The sequence below is a fragment of the Palaemon carinicauda genome, unplaced genomic scaffold (genome assembly GCF_036898095.1).
Source record: "Palaemon carinicauda isolate YSFRI2023 unplaced genomic scaffold, ASM3689809v2 scaffold2, whole genome shotgun sequence".
Taxonomy (NCBI): Eukaryota; Metazoa; Arthropoda; class Malacostraca; order Decapoda; family Palaemonidae; genus Palaemon; species Palaemon carinicauda.
This window is the reverse complement of record NW_027169589.1, coordinates 655,001-674,032: the sequence shown is the minus strand read 5'-3', so window position 1 is coordinate 674,032 and position 19,032 is coordinate 655,001. Positions and strand designations below refer to the sequence as shown.

Sequence of the window (19,032 nt, the reverse complement as noted above, 5' to 3'; positions counted from 1 at the left end):
TCGCTGTTGGAGCCCCTGGGCTTATAGCATATAATAATAATAATAATAATAATAATAATAATAATAATAATAGTCAGGCCTTCTCCATCCTGAGGCTCAATACTACTCAGTATTCTAGAAGTTTTATTCCAGCTGTGACCAAATTGTGGAATGATCTTCCTGGTCGGGTGATTAAATCTGTAGAACTTAAAAAATTTAACCTCACAGCAAATGTTTATATGTTAAACAGGCTGGTATAAGTCTTTTTATCGTATATATATATATATATATATATATATATATATATATATATATATATATATATATATATATATATATATATATATATATATATATATATATATACTGTATATATATGTGTGTGTATACAGTATATGAAATATCTGTTAATAATGTATCTAGTGTTTTTAAAATATATTATTTTAAATGTTCATTTCTTCTTATATTGTTTATTTATTTCATTATTTCCTTTTTCTTACAGGACTATTTCTCCCTGTTGAAGCCCTTGGGCTTATAGTATCTTGCTTTCCCAACTAAGGTTGCAGCTTAGAAAGTAATAATAATAATAATAATAATAATAATAATAATAATAATGATAATAATAATAATAACTTCACGGAGCTAAACAGAATGGTCATAGCTTACATTTCATATAAACTTCCCCTATAGATTGAATATTTCCATCTGGCTGTCCAAACTCCTTTAACTTTTACTTCATATTGAAACTATTTAACTGGTGCTCCACCCAAGTTGCACCTTGGTGGTCCTGCTCATGATCACAGTATTTGCTCACAGTATTTGTCAGAGAACTTTAAATCATCCAATCAATTATTCAATGAACCACAGTATTTGTATTATGTCCGAAACTTAAAAAGTTTAAACCTAAAGAACGACATGGCAACTCAAGTCTGGTCCCCGTGTGGAACTGGCCGAGGAGGAGAAAGGGTTGCCAGTTTGGCCTTTTTTCAGGCCAAAAGAAACTCAAATTTGGCCTATTTATAATTGGTTGGCCTTTAGTAATATGAAAAAAGACGAGCCTTAAATACTATATATTTGGCCTTTTTCTACTACTGAGTTGGCCTTTTAAAGCTTCTGTTGATTAGAAGTTTACCTTTTCTCATTTGCAATACCTGGCAACCCTGGAGGAGAAGGGGGTTTTTAAAAGAAAACGGAATAGAAAATCAAATAGTATTGAGCAGCAGTGTTGCCATTTTAGCGGTTTTCCCGCTAGATCTGGATCTTTTTGCTTCAATCTAGCGGGAAGAAATTGAGTTTAGCTGCTAGCGGGAAATTTTAGCTTAGTTTGAAAAATTTTAGCGGTTTTCTGGATTTTTTCCTAAAACGTGTTCTCATTAATTATTCCAATCCAATTTACATAAGTCAAATTTCAGTAGAATTCTCGAAACTTGATGTTTGTATTTCCAAGTACCAGTTGCTGCAAAGTTACCTACTAACATGCCATACAGGTATCACTCATGATTCCTACTGAAGTTTATTTCATTCTTGCCAACCAACGTTGACCGATTTTTAGTGTAATCCCGGCACCAACGTGAACCAGTCTTTGTAGGTTAAGGTTGACTATCGCGGCTATTATAGGATACAGGTATATTTAATCTAAATTAAAAATGCCTAAGACTCAATATACACAGAAATTTCGAAGTGAAAGGATTCAAGAAGAAGATTTAAATCATTGGTTAACTGAAAAAAAAGAAGGGAAGCGGTGAAAGTGTGCCTGATTGTAAATTTTGTTAGTGCGTTCTTGTGTCTTAAGATATGTGACTTGAAAGCTCACAGAAAAGAAAAGAAAAAAAAGAACAGGGCATATGCCGCTTTATCCAGTGCAAAACAGTTTACAATACCATTTCAGCCTTTAAGAAAATCAAGTGAAGTTCAGATTGCAGAAGGACGTATGGCATTGTTTATAGCAGAGCATAATTCTGTGTCAAGGGATGCTTCACTGACAGCAAAATGCCATCGATTACATCGATTAAGAGATCGAAGAATAGTACTCTCCTAAAGAAGGTTTTGTATTCTCATTCAAATACGGAGGTTGAAGGAATTTTTAGCTAGATGAATCTTGTGAAAAATAAGATAAGAAATAGAATGCAAACGAAAATGATGAATGCTCTTCTTAGGATCGGTTCGCGGCTAAAAAGACATGCAAAAACCTGTTTTAATTACGAACTACCACCAGATGTTATGATTATGATTGTAATGAAACAGACATACATTACTTCCACTGAGGGAACATGCAAGCAGCTGTAGTAGTTCACGAAGAGGATGAGGAGCAGGAGGAGCCATAGTTATTAGCTAAGGTAAACACTGAATTTATCTGTCTGTCCATAAGGTATCGAGTTGCATATAAAATTCATTCTCATCTTTTTTAACATAAAAAGGCAATATTCATGTGCATTATATATGTGTGTGTGATTTTATAGATAGATATAGGTGTAGGCCTATATACAGATGTATGAACTATATGCAATTTTACAAACACACACGCACACACGGTACATACAGCTTAGTGATGATTTTTTTAAGCTCTGTAGAATATCTTGTAAATCTAGCGGGTCCAAGCCCAAATCTAGCGGTTTTTAGGGTTCTGGCTAGCGGGAACTGAAAATTTTTGATGGCAACACTGTTGAGCAGGTAGTCGTGTGGTTAGGATGTTACTCTGCGCTCCAGTCACCGGTGCTTATAACTCCCGTCGTGTTATCTTATATTAATATATTCCTGCTTCCCTTAAGGAGAGCAGATACCGTCCATGAATAGCGTTATGTTTTAGCTAAGGTAATAATCTCCTTCTTAAGAGTGATTCGAGTGAAAGCAAGCCCATCGAAGATTAATAACTCGGAAATATGGCGTTATCCCGATAGTGAGTGATTGCAAAAAGCTTTTTTGAAAGCAATTTTTTTTTATCGCAAGCTTAGAACGGTGCTGATAAGGCCAGATGTCTGATATGCATCTTCAAGGGACGTTTTATATCCTGAACAAGAGATGCAAAGTTACCTTGACCGATGATGGAATCAGCTGGGAACCTGAAGGCACACCTGATTGTAAGTACGCTGTAGTAGTATTATTATTATTATTATTATTATTATTATTATTATTATTATTATTATTACTAAGTATTATTATTATTCACTAATTATTATTATTTTTATTATTAGTATTATTATTGTTGTTATTATTTTTATTATTTCATTTTATTATTATCACTAATTATTATTATTTTTATTATTAGTAGTAGTAATATTATCATCATTGTTATTATTTTTATTATTATTAGTAGTAGTAATATTATCATTGTTATTATTTTTATTACATTTTATTAATATCATTGTTATTATTTTTATTACATTTTATTAATATCATTGTTATTATTTTTATTACATTTTATTATTATCATTGTTATTATTTTTATTACATTTTATTATCACTAATTATTATTATTATTATTATATAAACACCTTTTTGGCAAGTCTTAGAATTCCATGTTAAAAATCTATTTTTATGAGTTATTATCTTTGTAAAAATGCATTTTTAATGGTTAATTCACAGTACTTTAAAAAAATAGACTAACTTTAATAGTAACTAAATGTAAGTCTTTTGTCATTTTAATATAGAAAAGAAAGCCACATTTATAAATACATTTTAACTGTTCATATATTAATAGTTTTATTAGATGTAAGTAACTATCATTTCTATATTTCTGGTGTAAACTGTTCAATGACTGTTCCTTCTCCTCCTCGCCTTATAAGAACAGTTATGGCGTTTTTACTTTCACCTTAAGGGTTGTTTTTTCCTGGTCCTATCACTAAAGGGAATCCTACGTTCCCACAGGACCTTCAAGAGTTTATTCGTTCTTATATACATTCTTGAGTAGTTGAAGTATGAGAACATATTCCTTGTTTTTTATTTATTTATTTATTTTTTCTATTTTTATTTTTTTAGCAAATATGCTTAATAAACACAAGATAATGAATAAGAAATATATGGATAGGATACTATTTGGATAGGAATTAAGTCCTTTTTTTTAATTGAGAGGGGATTGAAACCAGCCATACCACGATTAACTTTTAATAATTAAAATTATTGCCTCAAGATTATAGTAAAATTATTACACAATTGATGATTCCATTAACGGCCAAAACTTAATATATCTTAAACAAAAATTCTTCAAGAAAAGATTACAAAATTTTTGTATTTTGCTCCGTGACATTTGGAAGGTCGAACGAATGTCCAGTCCCTCTGGAATTCCACCAGAAATCGAGATGTTCCAGGAAATGTCATACGATTCCTTTCCAGCCCCATAGGCAATTTGGGACCTTTTGGTGTCGAGCTTTGTTTTAGCTTTTCATTTGACGTCGTCTGCTTTTTCTTTCGACCTTGTTAGTCCTACTGTATAGCAGGGTCGGTCGCTGTTATGAACTCTATCCATCTACACTATTTCTATTTATTGCATCATCTATCCCTTGGGAGCTGTTGTTGCTTGCGGGCTAGGTCTATCGTGGGAGCTGTCGTTGCTTGCGGGCTAGGTCTATCGTGGGAGCTGTCGTTGCTTGCGGGCTAGGTCTATCGTGGGAGCTGTCGGTGCTTGCGGGCTAGGTCTATCGTGGGAGCTGTCGGTGCTTGCGGGCTAGGTCTATCGTGGGAGCTGTCGGTGCTTGCGGGCTAGGTCTATCGTGGGAGCTGTCGGTGCTTGCGGGCTAGGTCTATCGTGGGAGCTGTCGGTGCTTGCGGGCTAGGTCTATCGTGGGAGCTGTCGGTGCTTGCGGGCTAGGTCTATCGTGGGAGCTGTCGGTGCTTGCGGGCTAGGTCTATCGTGGGAGCTGTCGGTGCTTGCGGGCTAGGTCTATCGCGGGAGCTGTCGGTGCTTGCGGGCTAGGTCTATCGCGGGAGCTGTCGGTGCTTGCGGGCTAGGTCTATCGCGGGAGCTGTCGGTGCTTGCGGGCTAGGTCTATCGCGGGAGCTGTCGGTGCTTGCGGGCTAGGTCTATCGCGGGAGCTGTCGGTGCTTGCGGGCTAGGTCTATCGCGGGAGCTGTCGGTGCTTGCGGGCTAGGTCTATCGCGGGAGCTGTCGGTGCTTGCGGGCTAGGTCTATCGCGGGAGCTGTCGGTGCTTGCGGGCTAGGTCTATCGCGGGAGCTGTCGGTGCTTGCGGGCTAGGTCTATCGCGGGAGCTGTCGGTGCTTGCGGGCTAGGTCTATCGCGGGAGCTGTCGGTGCTTGCGGGCTAGGTCTGTCGCGGGAGCTGTCGGTGCTTGCGGGCTAGGTCTGTCGCGGGAGCTGTCGGTGCTTGCGGGCTAGGTCTGTCGCGGGAGCTGTCGGTGCTTGCGGGCTAGGTCTGTCGCGGGAGCTGTCGGTGCTTGCGGGCTAGGTCTGTCGCGGGAGCTGTCGGTGCTTGCGGGCTAGGTCTATCGCGGGAGCTGTCGGTGCTTGCGGGCTAGGTCTATCGCGGGAGCTGTCGGTGCTTGCGGGCTAGGTCTGTCGCGGGAGCTGTCGGTGCTTGCGGGCTAGGTCTGTCGCGGGAGCTGTCGGTGCTTGCGGGCTAGGTCTGTCGCGGGAGCTGTCGGTGCTTGCGGGCTAGGTCTGTCGCGGGAGCTGTCGGTGCTTGCGGGCTAGGTCTGTCACGGGAGCTGTCGGTGCTTGCGGGCTAGGTCTGTCGCGGGAGCTGTCGTTGCTTGCGGGCTAGGTCTGTCGCGGGAGCTGTCGGTGCTTGCGGGCTAGGTCTGTCGCGGGAGCTGTCGTTGCTTGCGGGCTAGGTCTGTCGCGGGAGCTGTCGGTGCTTGCGGGCTAGGTCTGTCGCGGGAGCTGTCGTTGCTTGCGGGCTAGGTCTGTCGCGGGAGCTGTCGTTGCTTGCGGGCTAGGTCTGTCACGGGAGCTGTCGGTGCTTGCGGGCTAGGTCTATCGCGGGAGCTGTCGGTGCTTGCGGGCTAGGTCTGTCACGGGAGCTGTCGTTGCTTGCGGGCTAGGTCTATCGCGGGAGCTGTCGGTGCTTGCGGGCTAGGTCTGTCACGGGAGCTGTCGTTGCTTGCGGGCTAGGTCTATCGCGGGAGCTGTCGGTGCTTGCGGGCTAGGTCTGTCACGGGAGCTGTCGTTGCTTGCGGGCTAGGTCTATCGCGGGAGCTGTCGGTGCTTGCGGGCTAGGTCTGTCACGGGAGCTGTCGGTGCTTGCGGGCTAGGTCTGTCACGGGAGCTGTCGGTGTTTGCGGGCTAGGTCTGTCACGGGAGCTGTCGGTGCTTGCGGGCTAGGTCTGTCACGGGAGCTGTTGGTGTTTGCGGGCTAGGTCTATGTGATTCATGGGAGCTGTTGGTCCTTACGGGCTAGGTTTATCATGGCTCGTCCAAAGTGTGTGGAGGGCTCTTTTCATTTGAGTATGTTCGCCTTAAGTTTATCAGTTATGTTGAAAATAAAGACATTCTATTTTTGCATAATATCCTTGAATGATTAGAAAGTATTCTGAATTTACGGTGAAATATATTATTTCATAGATAAGAGCTATAATCAATTATTAGGCCCTATTAAATGAATTTCATAATTTTAATAATATAAATGAAATGTAGAACATCACAGTAGTCGGTAACTATTACTAACCAGAGACCAATGGCAAATTAAGGAGATAAACATTTGTTATTAAAGAAAATCATATGTATAATTTGCTGCTATTATAGAAGAGTATATCAGAAAAAAATGTGGTTAAGACTGAATAGTTATAATTCCTTGGAGAAAACTGAATAGCTATGTATCATATGATCATTTCCTTTCCTCACTGGGCTATTTTCCCTGTTGGGGCCCACGGGCTTATAGCATCCTGCTTTTCCAACTAGGGTTGTAGCTTAACAAGTACGGTAAAGTGCTTCTTACAGATGCAATAATTTGGATAAATTCATTTTGAACTTCGGCAGACAAATATCTGTTAAACCTTTAACTTCTGTGCCAATCTGCTCTTGAAGCTGTTTGTCAATGTGTCCCTTTCCATTGAGTCTTAAATTATTTTTTTCTTGTCTAAAATAACTCCAGTTACTTCACTCTATTTTCACCATAGTTCTCTCGCTCTCACTCACTGCATTCTTGGACTTCATCTGTTGTTATTGATCCCAAAATAGCTAAACTTATTGTTCTGTTTTAGCACTGTACCATCTTCCACTTGAATCTTTACTTCTTCATGACCTCTACCACTAAACATTGCCTGTCATCCCAATGTTTCCTTTCACCTAGGGATCTTTTCCATGCTAAAAACCTTTCATGCAGTTCCTCTGTGTCTGTTATAATGACGAAATTATCTGTAAATGGCTCAGTTGGGTTATGTCCTTGATAAATCATATACAGTACTGTGGTGTTTCTGAATGCTCCAATAAGATATCTGTTTGAGGCTCGGGTGAGGATGGCAGGTTCATCCTTGCCAAGATTCTTGGACATGATGTGTCCTACTGTGCGAGTGGCATTTTTAGATTTATTTCAGAAGTAGGTCTTCGGGAAACTATTTAACTTTTATAATGACATCCTAACTTTTATGGTTTTAATTGAATATTCTTTTATTTTTTTATGTAATAAATGATATCGGCGTCAGTGACCTTAGATGTCAGGATGCCACAAAACTTTAAATCAATCAATCAACGTTTTCAGGATAATGGATCAACATTTAAATAAAGGTCACCATGATTTTATGGGTGGCTTTAACAATGCTGTTAGCATCGTTTAAGAGTTGTATGAGAATGCCGCTCATTTTATTGGGACTCTGCCCCTCGTGGGAGGTGTACCAAACTCTGTATCAAGGAGAGATTGTGTTCAAGAGGAAAGCAAACACCTTCATCTTACACTAGGAGAATAATCAGGTTAAGGCTAAAGGTTTGGTGGCAGTACAACTGATGAATTATCATTTGTTTTGAGGTGGTCCATCAGCTGGACATAGAGGACAGTTTTGTATTTGTCCCAGCTTACCTTTGTGAACGGCTTTGTCCTCTGCCTTTTGACTGACCAAGATTCCCCATACCCTGTCTTCCCTCGTGGACAGAAATTTTATGGTTCTCCACCTCCTCCCCCTCCTGTAATGTCCTTCGTTGAAGATGGCATAGTTAACACTACTTCCGCCTCCCATAGGATCATTCATGATCCTCAAGGTCGGTTGAAGCTCGGGAACCACAGGGAACCATAAAATAGGAAGGATCACACAGCTAAAGAGGTGTCTTGTGAGCTGCTTAAATAGCATAACATTTGGCACGAACCTCCAGTGCTCTCCTTGCAAGATCGGCTTCTGTGTCCTCCATGATTGCTCCAGGAGGTACCACTCAGAAAAGAGGTACTGGTCCAGTCGTGGCCACGTTCCAGTGCTCCCTATTTCACTAGGCCTGGAAAGAGGCCCCGGCGCTTAAAGTAACTGTTGCTATGTTCCTGTTCCTTCTAAAAATGCTAGATCCTCCAATATGAAGAGATGAGCACAAATTATGTAAAATTAGGGGATGAAAGGTTGGTTTTTGTTATACTTGACAAGGTATTTTTATCTTGTTTTATGCAATTCTTTGTATATATATATATATATATATATATATATATATATATATATATATATATATATATATATATATATATATATATATATATATTATTTAAATTCTACACTATTTCCTTATCGCAACAAATTGACTCCATTTTATATACGTTTTAGAGAAGTTATTATTGACGTAGGAATTATCATAAGTTTATTTACCTGTAAAATTAGACCAATTTTGCGTTCAATTTCATTCTTAATTTCTTGTTTTCATAACTGTTTATGTTTTTCAGATTTATTTTGATTAATGACTGTTGTTTAAGGTCTAAGTATTCACCATTGCAATGGGACCCGAATGAACACTAACGCGAAAATTGAATAACATTGTTTACTTAGTTTCAAGTTGAATAACGAGATTTATTTCCTTCGTTTTTCATTTGTTATTCAGAACGAAAAGATATATACATATGTAAAAACTATGTATCAATGGAAAGGGAATATATTCATATAAATGTGGAATCAAATTTAGACTCCTGGCGCTAATAATTACTTTGCTGAAACGAGTTGAGTATAACCTTTTACCCAGAATTTCATTTTAGCCTAAGCATTACTTAGTTTTTAAAACATTCATAGGCCTATATAGTTTAGGTGAATTTTCCCCCCAAAAGCGCAAAAACTTGTATTAATATTATTACTTACTAAGCTACAACCCTAGTTGGAAAAGCAGGATGCTATAAGGCCAGGGGCTCCAACAGGGAAAATAGCTCAGTGATGAAAGGAAAAAAGGAAAATAAAATATTTTAAGAAGAGTAACAACAATAAATATCTCCTATATAAACTATAAAAACTTTAAGAAAACAAGAGGAAGAGAAATAAGATAGGGGAGTGTGCTCGAGTGTACTCTCAAGCAAGAGAACTCTAACCCAAGACAGTGGAAGGCCATGGTACAGAGGCTATGACACTACCCAAGAACAGTGGTTTGATTTTGGAGTGTCCTTCTCCTAGAAGAGCTGCTTACCATAGCTAAAGAGTCTTTTACCCTTACCAAGAGGAAAGTGGCCACTGAACAATTACTGCAGTAACCCCTTGAGTGATGAAGAAGGGGTAATGATTTTAATAGATTAAAAGGGTCTTGGAGTTTCACTATTTATTAATGGGCTTCTAAATAGCAGAGATCCCATTTGGGGCACTGGGCGACTGTGATATATTCAACAAAATATAAAAGGGTTATTTTTGGAGGATCCTCTTAGGTTCATCTGGCCTTCGCAATTTTTTGTTTATAGCTTTCCGGATAGGCCTATTTGTTAAGCTTCAATGGTTACTTTATCTTGAGAGAGAGAGAGAGAGAGAGAGAGAGAGAGAGAGAGAGAGAGTTGATATATAAACTACATAAACTTTCTGAAAATCTTTCGTTCACCATCACGCATTTCCGAAAGTTCTATCCAGCCATTGCGCGATTTGAGTGTGTGTGTGTGTGTGTGTGTGTGTGAAACCCGTGGAAGTGACCTACAGTCTATGAAAAGCGTCTACTGAATGCTTAGAAAAGAGAGAGCCGGTGTGAGCAGGTAACAGGCATGTCTGTGAATACCACACAGTCGCATGCTTTTAGCATACACATAACCTACGTGCTCATGTTAACCCATCATCTATCTGCAGGTGTCGTACTGTAATCGTTTATCTTAATGCTTCACTAAATTCTTTGTTTTTTTGTTTTTGATTTATAGCGCTTTTTGTCACTAGAGATGTGTGCAAGTCAAGATAACAAGATGATAATGAAGTATCCGTGAGAGTGGAGTAGGACTAATTGGTTAACCAGCGCTGAGCATTTAAGTCAATTTCTCTCTCTCTCTCTCTCTCTCTCTCTCTCTCTCTCTCTCTCTCTCTCTCTCTCTCTCTCTCTCTCTCTCTCTCTCTCTGGAATTATCCCTTTGCTTTGGTATGTAATCTCAATATTTTTTAATAGGTAAAATAACAAGAATAATAAAAAATCTAAATGGATCTTGCTTCGCCGTGCGCTCGCTTCGCTCGCTAGAAAATAAAAACATTAAGTTATGTATGTAGGCCTACTGGCAAGACGTAATGTTGAACTGCGTACGCTAACATCAATGATATTACGTAGATAATTATTCCAGGTATATAGATGAAATCGCATACCAAAACAACACCCATTTGTTTCTGAAAATGTGTGTAATCCGGTGTCTTTGAACCCTGGCTGTTTGGCAGTCAGTTTTTCCAATGGTCTAAGTGTCCTATCTTCTTAATTTGTAAGTGTCCTATCTAAGTGTCATATCTTCTTAATTATCCCTGTACCTGGAACTGCTTTCCTGTGCAGGATGAATATTAATGCTGTCGCTCTTCTCAGTATGATAGACTCATGGGACTAAGACTCTTGTCCCTTCAGGGTTCTTGAAAATGTTTCGATCCGGTTTTTGTGGTGTTTAGAAATGTCATTTTTATCTCTTGATAAGACAGTTGACTTTTTTTTAACAAAGCAGTTTTCTTTTATAAAAGCTTAAATAGTAGGCAATATTATATACAGATTTTAGTATAGTTATGTTTTTCATCACAAATTTTGTAATATGCATATTATTTTGAGTAGAAAATATTATGATACCATGTACCCATTGATGGAAAAGACTATACACTAACTGTTAAAGACGCAAAGAAAGAAATTGAAGTCTTGTTTCAAAAAGTGTTAGAATACGTCATTCTTGAACAAGAAACAATCATAGTATTGCCATACAAGGTAGTAGGTTGGTCTGGGCACCAGCCGCCCGTGGAGATACTACCGCTAGAGAGTTATAGGGTCGTTTGACTGGCCAGACAGTATTACATAGGACCCTTCTCTCTGATTACGGTTCTTTGCCTACACAGACACCGAATAGTCTGGCCTATTCTTTACAGATTCTCCTGTGTCCTCATACACCTGACAACACTGAGATTGCCAAACCATTCTTCTTCACCCAATGGGTTAACTACTGCACTGCAATTGCTCAGTAACTACTTTCCTCTTGGTAAGGGTAGAAGAGACTCTTTAGCTATGGTAAGCAGCTCTTCTAGGAGAAGGACACTCCAAAATCAAACCATTGTTCTCTAGTCTTGGGTAGTTCCATAGCCTCTTTACCATGGTCTTCCACTGTATTGAGTTAGAGTTCTCTTGCCCGAGGGTACACTCGGGCACACTGTTCTATCTAGTTTCTCTTCCTCTTGTTTTGTTAATTTTTTTTATAGTTTTTATAGGAAATATTTATTTTAATGTTACTATACTTGAAATATTCTATTTTTCTTTATTTCCTTTCCTCACTGGGCTATATTCCCTGTTGGGGCCCCTGGGCTTATAGCACCCTGCTTTTCCAACCAGGGTTGTAGCTTAGCATTTAATAATAATAGTACTAATAATAATATAACCAGTTATCCTACAGAAAATGATACTCTATGTGCTCTGGTTTAAGTGGTCTGATATTACCTGATCTTAGTGTTGCTTTTGATACAGTTGTGCGTGAACTGCCACTTAATGATTTTCGGTCCCAAGGTATTGAAAATCAGACTTTTGATAATCTAAAACATTACTTAGTTTACAGAAACTTTTAGTTCCCACAAGCTACTCTTACTAACGTTTAAGATACGGAACCAAAATGAACCAAAATATCTAAAAGAATGCCTGAATAAACTAGAACTAGAAACAAATGTTATCATATGACACACGTGTGACAAACATAGGCTATCTGAACCAAGAACAAATAGTAAATTTGGTGAAGGATTTTAGCTACTGTGCGCCTAGACATTATAATAAACTACCAACTGAAATGAAGGACCTAAAGGGAGCAATTGAATTTAAGAAGAAACCAAAGACATTACTTTTCACAAGATCATATGATTTGGAAGATGCTACAATCAAAGAATTGTATAAGTTAAAATGAAAATGTTTCGTTAGATGATTAATATGGACCCGCCCGAGAAGTAGTTCACTCGACTTCAGTGGAGGGTTGGATTTAAACCCAAAACAAGTAAAACAAGTAAGTAACACTAGTTGTGTTGCTGTTGTTACAAATGGTTCGAATGTAGACTCAATAGTAAATAACCGTAACCTCTGTATTTTAAACAATGGTTATACAAGCACTTACTATTGAAAAAAACTTTGTTTTAATAATGTTATTGATAGACTTGAGTAGAATGACCTAGAAGACCTTTATAGCAGTGACTATTTTAATAAAAACCACGTTAGGAGGGAATCTCTACACCAACTCCTACTCAACGGTATAGTTCAAATAAAGCTGACAGGGAAGTTTTAAGTTTTATACGAGCCAAGTTCCTCCTTTCAGTTATTATTATTATTGTTATTATTATTATTATTATTATTATTATTATTAGCTAGCTAAGCTACAACCCTAGTTGTAAAAGCAGGATGCTATAAGCCCAGGGGGCTCCAACAGGGAAAATATCCCAGTGAGGAAGGAAAACAAGGAAAAATAGGATATTTTAAGAACTGCAACAACACTAAATACTTCCTATATAAACTATAAAAACTCCAACAAAGCAAGAGGAAGATAAACATGACAAATGCGTGATCGAGTGCACCCTCAAGCAAGAGAACTCTAACCCAAGACAGTGAAAGGCCATGGTACAGACGGTATGGCACTACCCAAGAATAGAGAACGATGGTTTGATTTTGGAGTGTCAAAGATATTAGTGTATTGAAACTATTTCCATAAGATATCTGCTAAATTCAAATAAGAAGCAATGCAAGGCGAAATAATATCGTGGCAAAATGTCTAGCTTATCTGAAAGTACTTCAATGCATAAGGTGTTGCAGGAATTTAGATAAATTAATTGAACTTATTGCATTAATGCACAGCGACTCGCCAATCAACGGTGCACAGAAAATTCCAAATATTGTTGGGTGTAATATTGAAATGAAAAGAAGCACTATTGATAATTTGGATGTCCACTTTTGATCCATCAAACGAAGAGAAGAATCAATTCCATTGAATTTTGGTGTTGATGAAGATGGATACTACAATAGAAGGTTTACTGAAGATATCTTCCGTTTACATTATCAAATTGTAGTTCAGAGGTGCCTGGAAAAGGTATGAGTTTCGATTTGATGAGAAATCTATCCCCTTTGCCCAAGGCCTATCTATTCCAAGTTCTACGATCATCTTTGGACCAAACATCTTACTTGTTTTACTTGTTTTGGGTTTAAATCCAACCCTCCACTGAAGTCGAGTGAACTACTTCTCGGGCGGGTCCATATTAATCATCTAACGAAACATTTTCATTATAACTTATACAATTCTTTGATTGTAGCATCTTCCAAATCATATGATCTTGTGAAAAGTAATGTCTAGTTTCTTCTTAAATTCAATTGCTCCCTTTAGGTCCTTCATTTCAGTTGGCAGTTTATTATAATGTCTAGGCGCACAGTAGCTAAAAGCCCTTTCGCCAAATTTACTATTTGTTCTTGGTTCAGATAGTATGTTTGTCACTCATGTCTCTTATGGAAGTCATGGAAACATGAAATAGTAATACCAAAAGCTATATCAGGACAAGATCCCAGTAATACAAACAATTATAGAACAATTTTAATGATCAATTGTGTTTGCATCTTAATTCTTCACCCAAGGGGTTACTACACTGTAATTGAACAGTGGCTACTTTCCTCTTGGTAAGGGTAGAAGAGACTCTTTAGCTATGGTAAGCAGCTCTTCTAGGAATACACTCCAAAAACATTGTTCTCTAGCCTTGGGTAGTGCCATAACCAATATACCATGATCTTCCACTATCTTGGGTTAGAGTTCTCTTGCTTGAGGGTACACTCGAGCACACTTTTCTATCTTATTTCTCTTCCTGTGGTTTTGTTAAGTTTTTATAGTTTCTATAGGATTATATATTTATTTTAATGTTACTGTTTTAAAATATTTTATTATAATAATAATAATGAAAAAATATCGGAGCTTGACTCACAAACAGAACTAGGACTTTCTTTCACATTTGTAAGATTATATACATAGTTTTGAACGAAAACAAATCATATTAGCCACATCTTTTGACTATTACAAGAAATATGGTACCACTTCGAGGCGTTCCGTACCATACATGAGAACACCTTCCTATTTTCCTTATAATTTTAATAGTTAGAATATTGCAAACTCGTATAGCGAATGTTTCTTCCAAATCATGCAAGTTTTCTGTTGCTTGAGGGCACACTCGGGCACACTATTCTATCTAATTTCTCTTCCTCCTATTTCGTTGAAGTTTGTATAGTTTATAGATGAAATATTTCTTTTAATTGTTGTTACTGTTTTTAAATATTTTATTTTAAATGGTCAATTCTCTTTTTCCTTGTTTCCTTTCCTCACTGGGCTATTTTCCCTGTTGGAGCCCTTGGGCTTATAGCATGTTGCTTTTCCAACTAGGGTTGTAGCTTAGCAAATAATAATAATAATAATAAATGGTAGTGTTTTAAGTGGACTCTCTTTGGATTACCAATTAATGACAGTTACTCAAATACCACAAGGATTACAAAATAACCTTTATGTGGATGACATTACAATACTGTATAGTAGTCTTCAAATAATTCTTAAAAACAACACTCAAAAAAATCAAGATTTGACTGTCTTTTTTGGGCTCAGACTTTCTGCAGAAAGATTCAAAGTGATAATGTTTTACAAAAATAGCAAAAGTGCAACCCTTCAGGTCCAGTTCCAAGGTAGTGTAATAGTTTGGGGACGTGGTCGATACTCACTGTATTAGAAGACGTATAGCCTATCTTATACCAAATCTAAATGTAACAATGCACTCTAGCGAATGATGAAAATTATTTCTTACAATATTGAGTGCAACGAAATCTGAAACTGCATGAGGCTTTGTAGTGGAGTCTTCAGATCGTCCTCAAATTGGTCAGTTTTATGTGAAAGGTGTAAACCACCTCTGTCCTTGCATAGAGATTTTGTAATATTGCGAAGTGCTTTGAAGATCACAGCTACCAGTTCTCCTACAAAAGTCTATTCAGCTTAAAGGACATACTTTTACTTTTACTTTTACTTTTAGAGGTTTATTTCTCGCCCTCCATCAAACACTAAAGGTCTGTTCAGGCGGGCCTTGGTGTATGAAAAAATAATTCCTTTCCAGTTAATATTTTGCTCTGTATCGTTATCAGTTATTTCGCTAGCATTTGTATTCAGGCTTAATAGTTTTCAGGTCACTATTATAACACTTTCTAAAAAGATAAGTCTTCAGGTTTTTCTTGAAGGCAGCCACATTTGTGCTATTCTTGACATCGAGTGGAAGGTCGTTAAAGAGTCTCGGTGCAGCATAACTGAACGTTCTTCCTCCTATTGCATGATTCACACTAATTTCGAATAGTCTATGGGGGTCATCTGCATGTCTAACTCTTACAGTGGCGCTGGTAGCTTCAGGGTAGGGGATCAAGCAATCACGAAGATATTTTGGCTTATCACCTGTAAGTGCTTTGTGAGTCAACAAGCAAATTTTAAATTCAATCCTAGCCTTAACAGGTAACCAATGTAGATCGATCAGTGCAGGAGTTATTCTCTCCCGAAATTTAATGCCTTTTATCAGTCTAGCCGCCCGGTTTTGCACATTTTGAAGCTTCCTTAGTAGTGTATTGGGCAATTTGTAGTACAGAGAATTGCAATAATCAAGCCTTGATATTACATGACTCACCACTAAAATTTTTGTACTGCCCTCTGTTAAATATTTTCTAATAAATGCTATGTTTCTCAGGTGATAGTTACACACTTTCACTGTGTTCACAATTTGGTCCTTCATTGACAAATTACAGTCTATCAGTACACCCAAATTTTTCACAACAGGCACAATCCCAACATCAGCATCACCAATTTTTATACTTTGAATTAACTGGTAATTCTTCAAAGCCACCCTTGTGCCAAAGAACATACATTCTGTTTTATCATCATTTAATTTGAGCTTTTTCCTCTGCATCCATGTTTTTATTTCAGTCATTATCTCATCAATTTTCTTCTTTGTATCTTGTGTTGTTGAAATTGAGAGGTAAAACTGAGTATCATCTGCATATAGTTTAAAACCCACTTTGTGTTTTTTCAAGATGTGTGATAGCTCGATAGTATATATGTTAAACAAGATAGGGCCCAGGACACTACCCTGTGGTACACCCTTCATAAGAATTCTCTCATTGGATCGGTTTCCAGAAACTTCTACAATAGTCTTCCTGTTCACTAAGTAACTTCGCAAAAATTTCAGTGCTTCCTGAGTCACTCCAATAGACTTCAAGTCGTCAAGTAAGTACTCGTGCACAACAGTGTCAAAAGCAGCACTAAGATCTAACATAATTAAAATTCCACACTTTCCCCCATCAAGAAGACCTATCATATCATTCATTATTGAGCACAAAGTAGTTTCTGTAGAATGATTAGCTCTGTAGGCCGATTGATTTTCCGGGAATACCTGTAACTCGTCAATATGCGCCCACAATTGCTCACTTATGACTTTTTCAATAAGCTTTGACATGTAGGATAAATTTGAAATGGGCCTATATGAATTTAGCTCGTTTACATCACCTTTCCCTTTGTAAATTGGTTTGATCAACGCAGTTTTTTCACAGCTAGGAAAACAGGATTGCGATATACTTAGGTTAATTATGTTCAGGTAAATATTATATACGACTTGTTTGTTTGGAGCTTCACTTATTGAACTGTTTGGGAAAGGGTCGTTTCCACAATATGTATTCTTCATCTCTCTCATAACCTTTAACAAGTCGCACATATTTATCTCCCTAAATTTTATTAACTTCTTTCCCTCTTTCACTGGCATAGCTGACTGTCCCTCCAAGTGATTTTGGGGGAAGCCTCTATAGATTTTATCAATTTTTTCACTAAAGAATATAGCAAAACTCTCTGCACAAACATTATCAGGCAAGACATATTTTTTCTTTAATCCCATCAAATCATCAAGGTTTTTATGAAAGTCCTTCATGTTATTAGTTTTTTTACATTCGCCGATGTAGAATTTTCTTTTTGTTTTTTCTAACAGGATGTTATAGTCATTTCTGGCCTTATTATATAGATTTCTGGCTTGTAAGGATTTGGCTCTTTTCCATCTACCTTCCATCTTACGTCTGTGCCTTTTTGCCTTTAATAGTTCACTATTATACCATCTAACATTTTCGCGTACCACTATTTGTTTGTTCTTTATGGGACACATGGTATCGTACATTTTTCCAAAATTGTCGTTGTATTTCTTGGTATAGCACCCAACACATTCTATGTCTACCATATGTTCACATTGTGTGTTCACACAAGACATTTGCACTACACTAGCTTCAATAAAATTCTCAGCATCAAAATTTTCCCCGTTCCCTATATGTGATCCATTTTTTCAATACTCTGGTGCAATTTATATTAACATTAAAGGTGATGAGTTTATGTGTTTTTGAGATCTCAAAGTCTGGTTCCACTTCAAGGTTTTTTATTAGGTCTGAGTCTTTTCCACATATGACCAAGTCGAGTGTATGACCACCTACTGACGTTGATACCAAAACACTGTTTATTAAATTAAACATCTCAATACTTCCTTGAGTTCTTTAGCCTTATTATCATTTTCATCATCTACCCAACAGTTGAAGTCTCCACCAATTAATGTATTTTTAATATCGTCCACCACACCCACAAGAATACTAAATTCTTCAATGAATTTAGTCATATTACTCGCTGGGTGGTCTATATAATGATATTATATTCAATACCTTATTGTTTCTTGTCAGTTTTAAACAGATATATTCAAACGTTTTCAAATACCATTTCATTCATGATAGAAACCCTAGAGAAAGTTTTCGACACAAAGACACCCACTCCTCCTCCAGTTTTGTCCTTTCTTGGTACGTGATAGAAATCATGAGTACACGGCGTCATCTCCTGAATCTTTGAGTTATCACTAATATTTCCCTGCAACCAAGTTTCCGTTAATAAGCATAAATCTAATTCCATCTCGTTAATAAGATTTCTAATCTCTAAGGTTTTATTCCCCACCGATTGAAATTTTATCAGACCACACTTAACCAATGGGCTAGACTCCATGATCGGTTCTATTTTTTATCCTGGTAAGCTCCTCCTTGTATACCTTACAGTTATCATCATATGTCCTATGATTCGTATCATTGTAATTCCTCATTGTGCAGTTATGACACTTTAACGTATTTACATTACAATCCGTGGTTCGATGATCCTGGCTACACTTGGCACATACCTGAGTCTTGCTACAATTTTCAGCAGAATGACCAAATTCTTGGCATTTATAACACTGAAATACATTGTAGGAATCATAGATTTTACAGCATCCTCCAAGCGTGGTATATACTCTATCATCTCTTTTACGGAAGACTTTCCTGATAGTTGGACTACACTTTATAATGACGTGTAATTTACCGCTTTGTCTTGATTTAAACTTCCTGATCAATTTAAAGTCTTCTTCATTTTCACATATATCATTCAACCATTCATTCTTCTCCATTATACTGGCAATTATATCATCTTCATTTTCATC

General features: G+C 37.6%; 1 protein-coding gene across 3 annotated transcripts in view; it reads left to right on the top strand.

The window, feature by feature from the left end:
• Window positions 1-2,647: 2,647 nt before the first annotated feature.
• The window catches only part of Cerk (Ceramide kinase), a 156,647-nt gene continuing 140,262 nt past the window's right edge, over window positions 2,648-19,032 (top strand). For all 3 annotated transcript variants that reach the window (XM_068368374.1, XM_068368373.1, XM_068368372.1), the window contains exon 1: window positions 2,648-3,056. In XM_068368374.1, coding sequence (XP_068224475.1) covers window positions 2,951-3,056 — 106 coding nt within the window. In that variant the 5' untranslated portion in view covers window positions 2,648-2,950. The remainder of the gene's footprint in view (window positions 3,057-19,032) is intronic.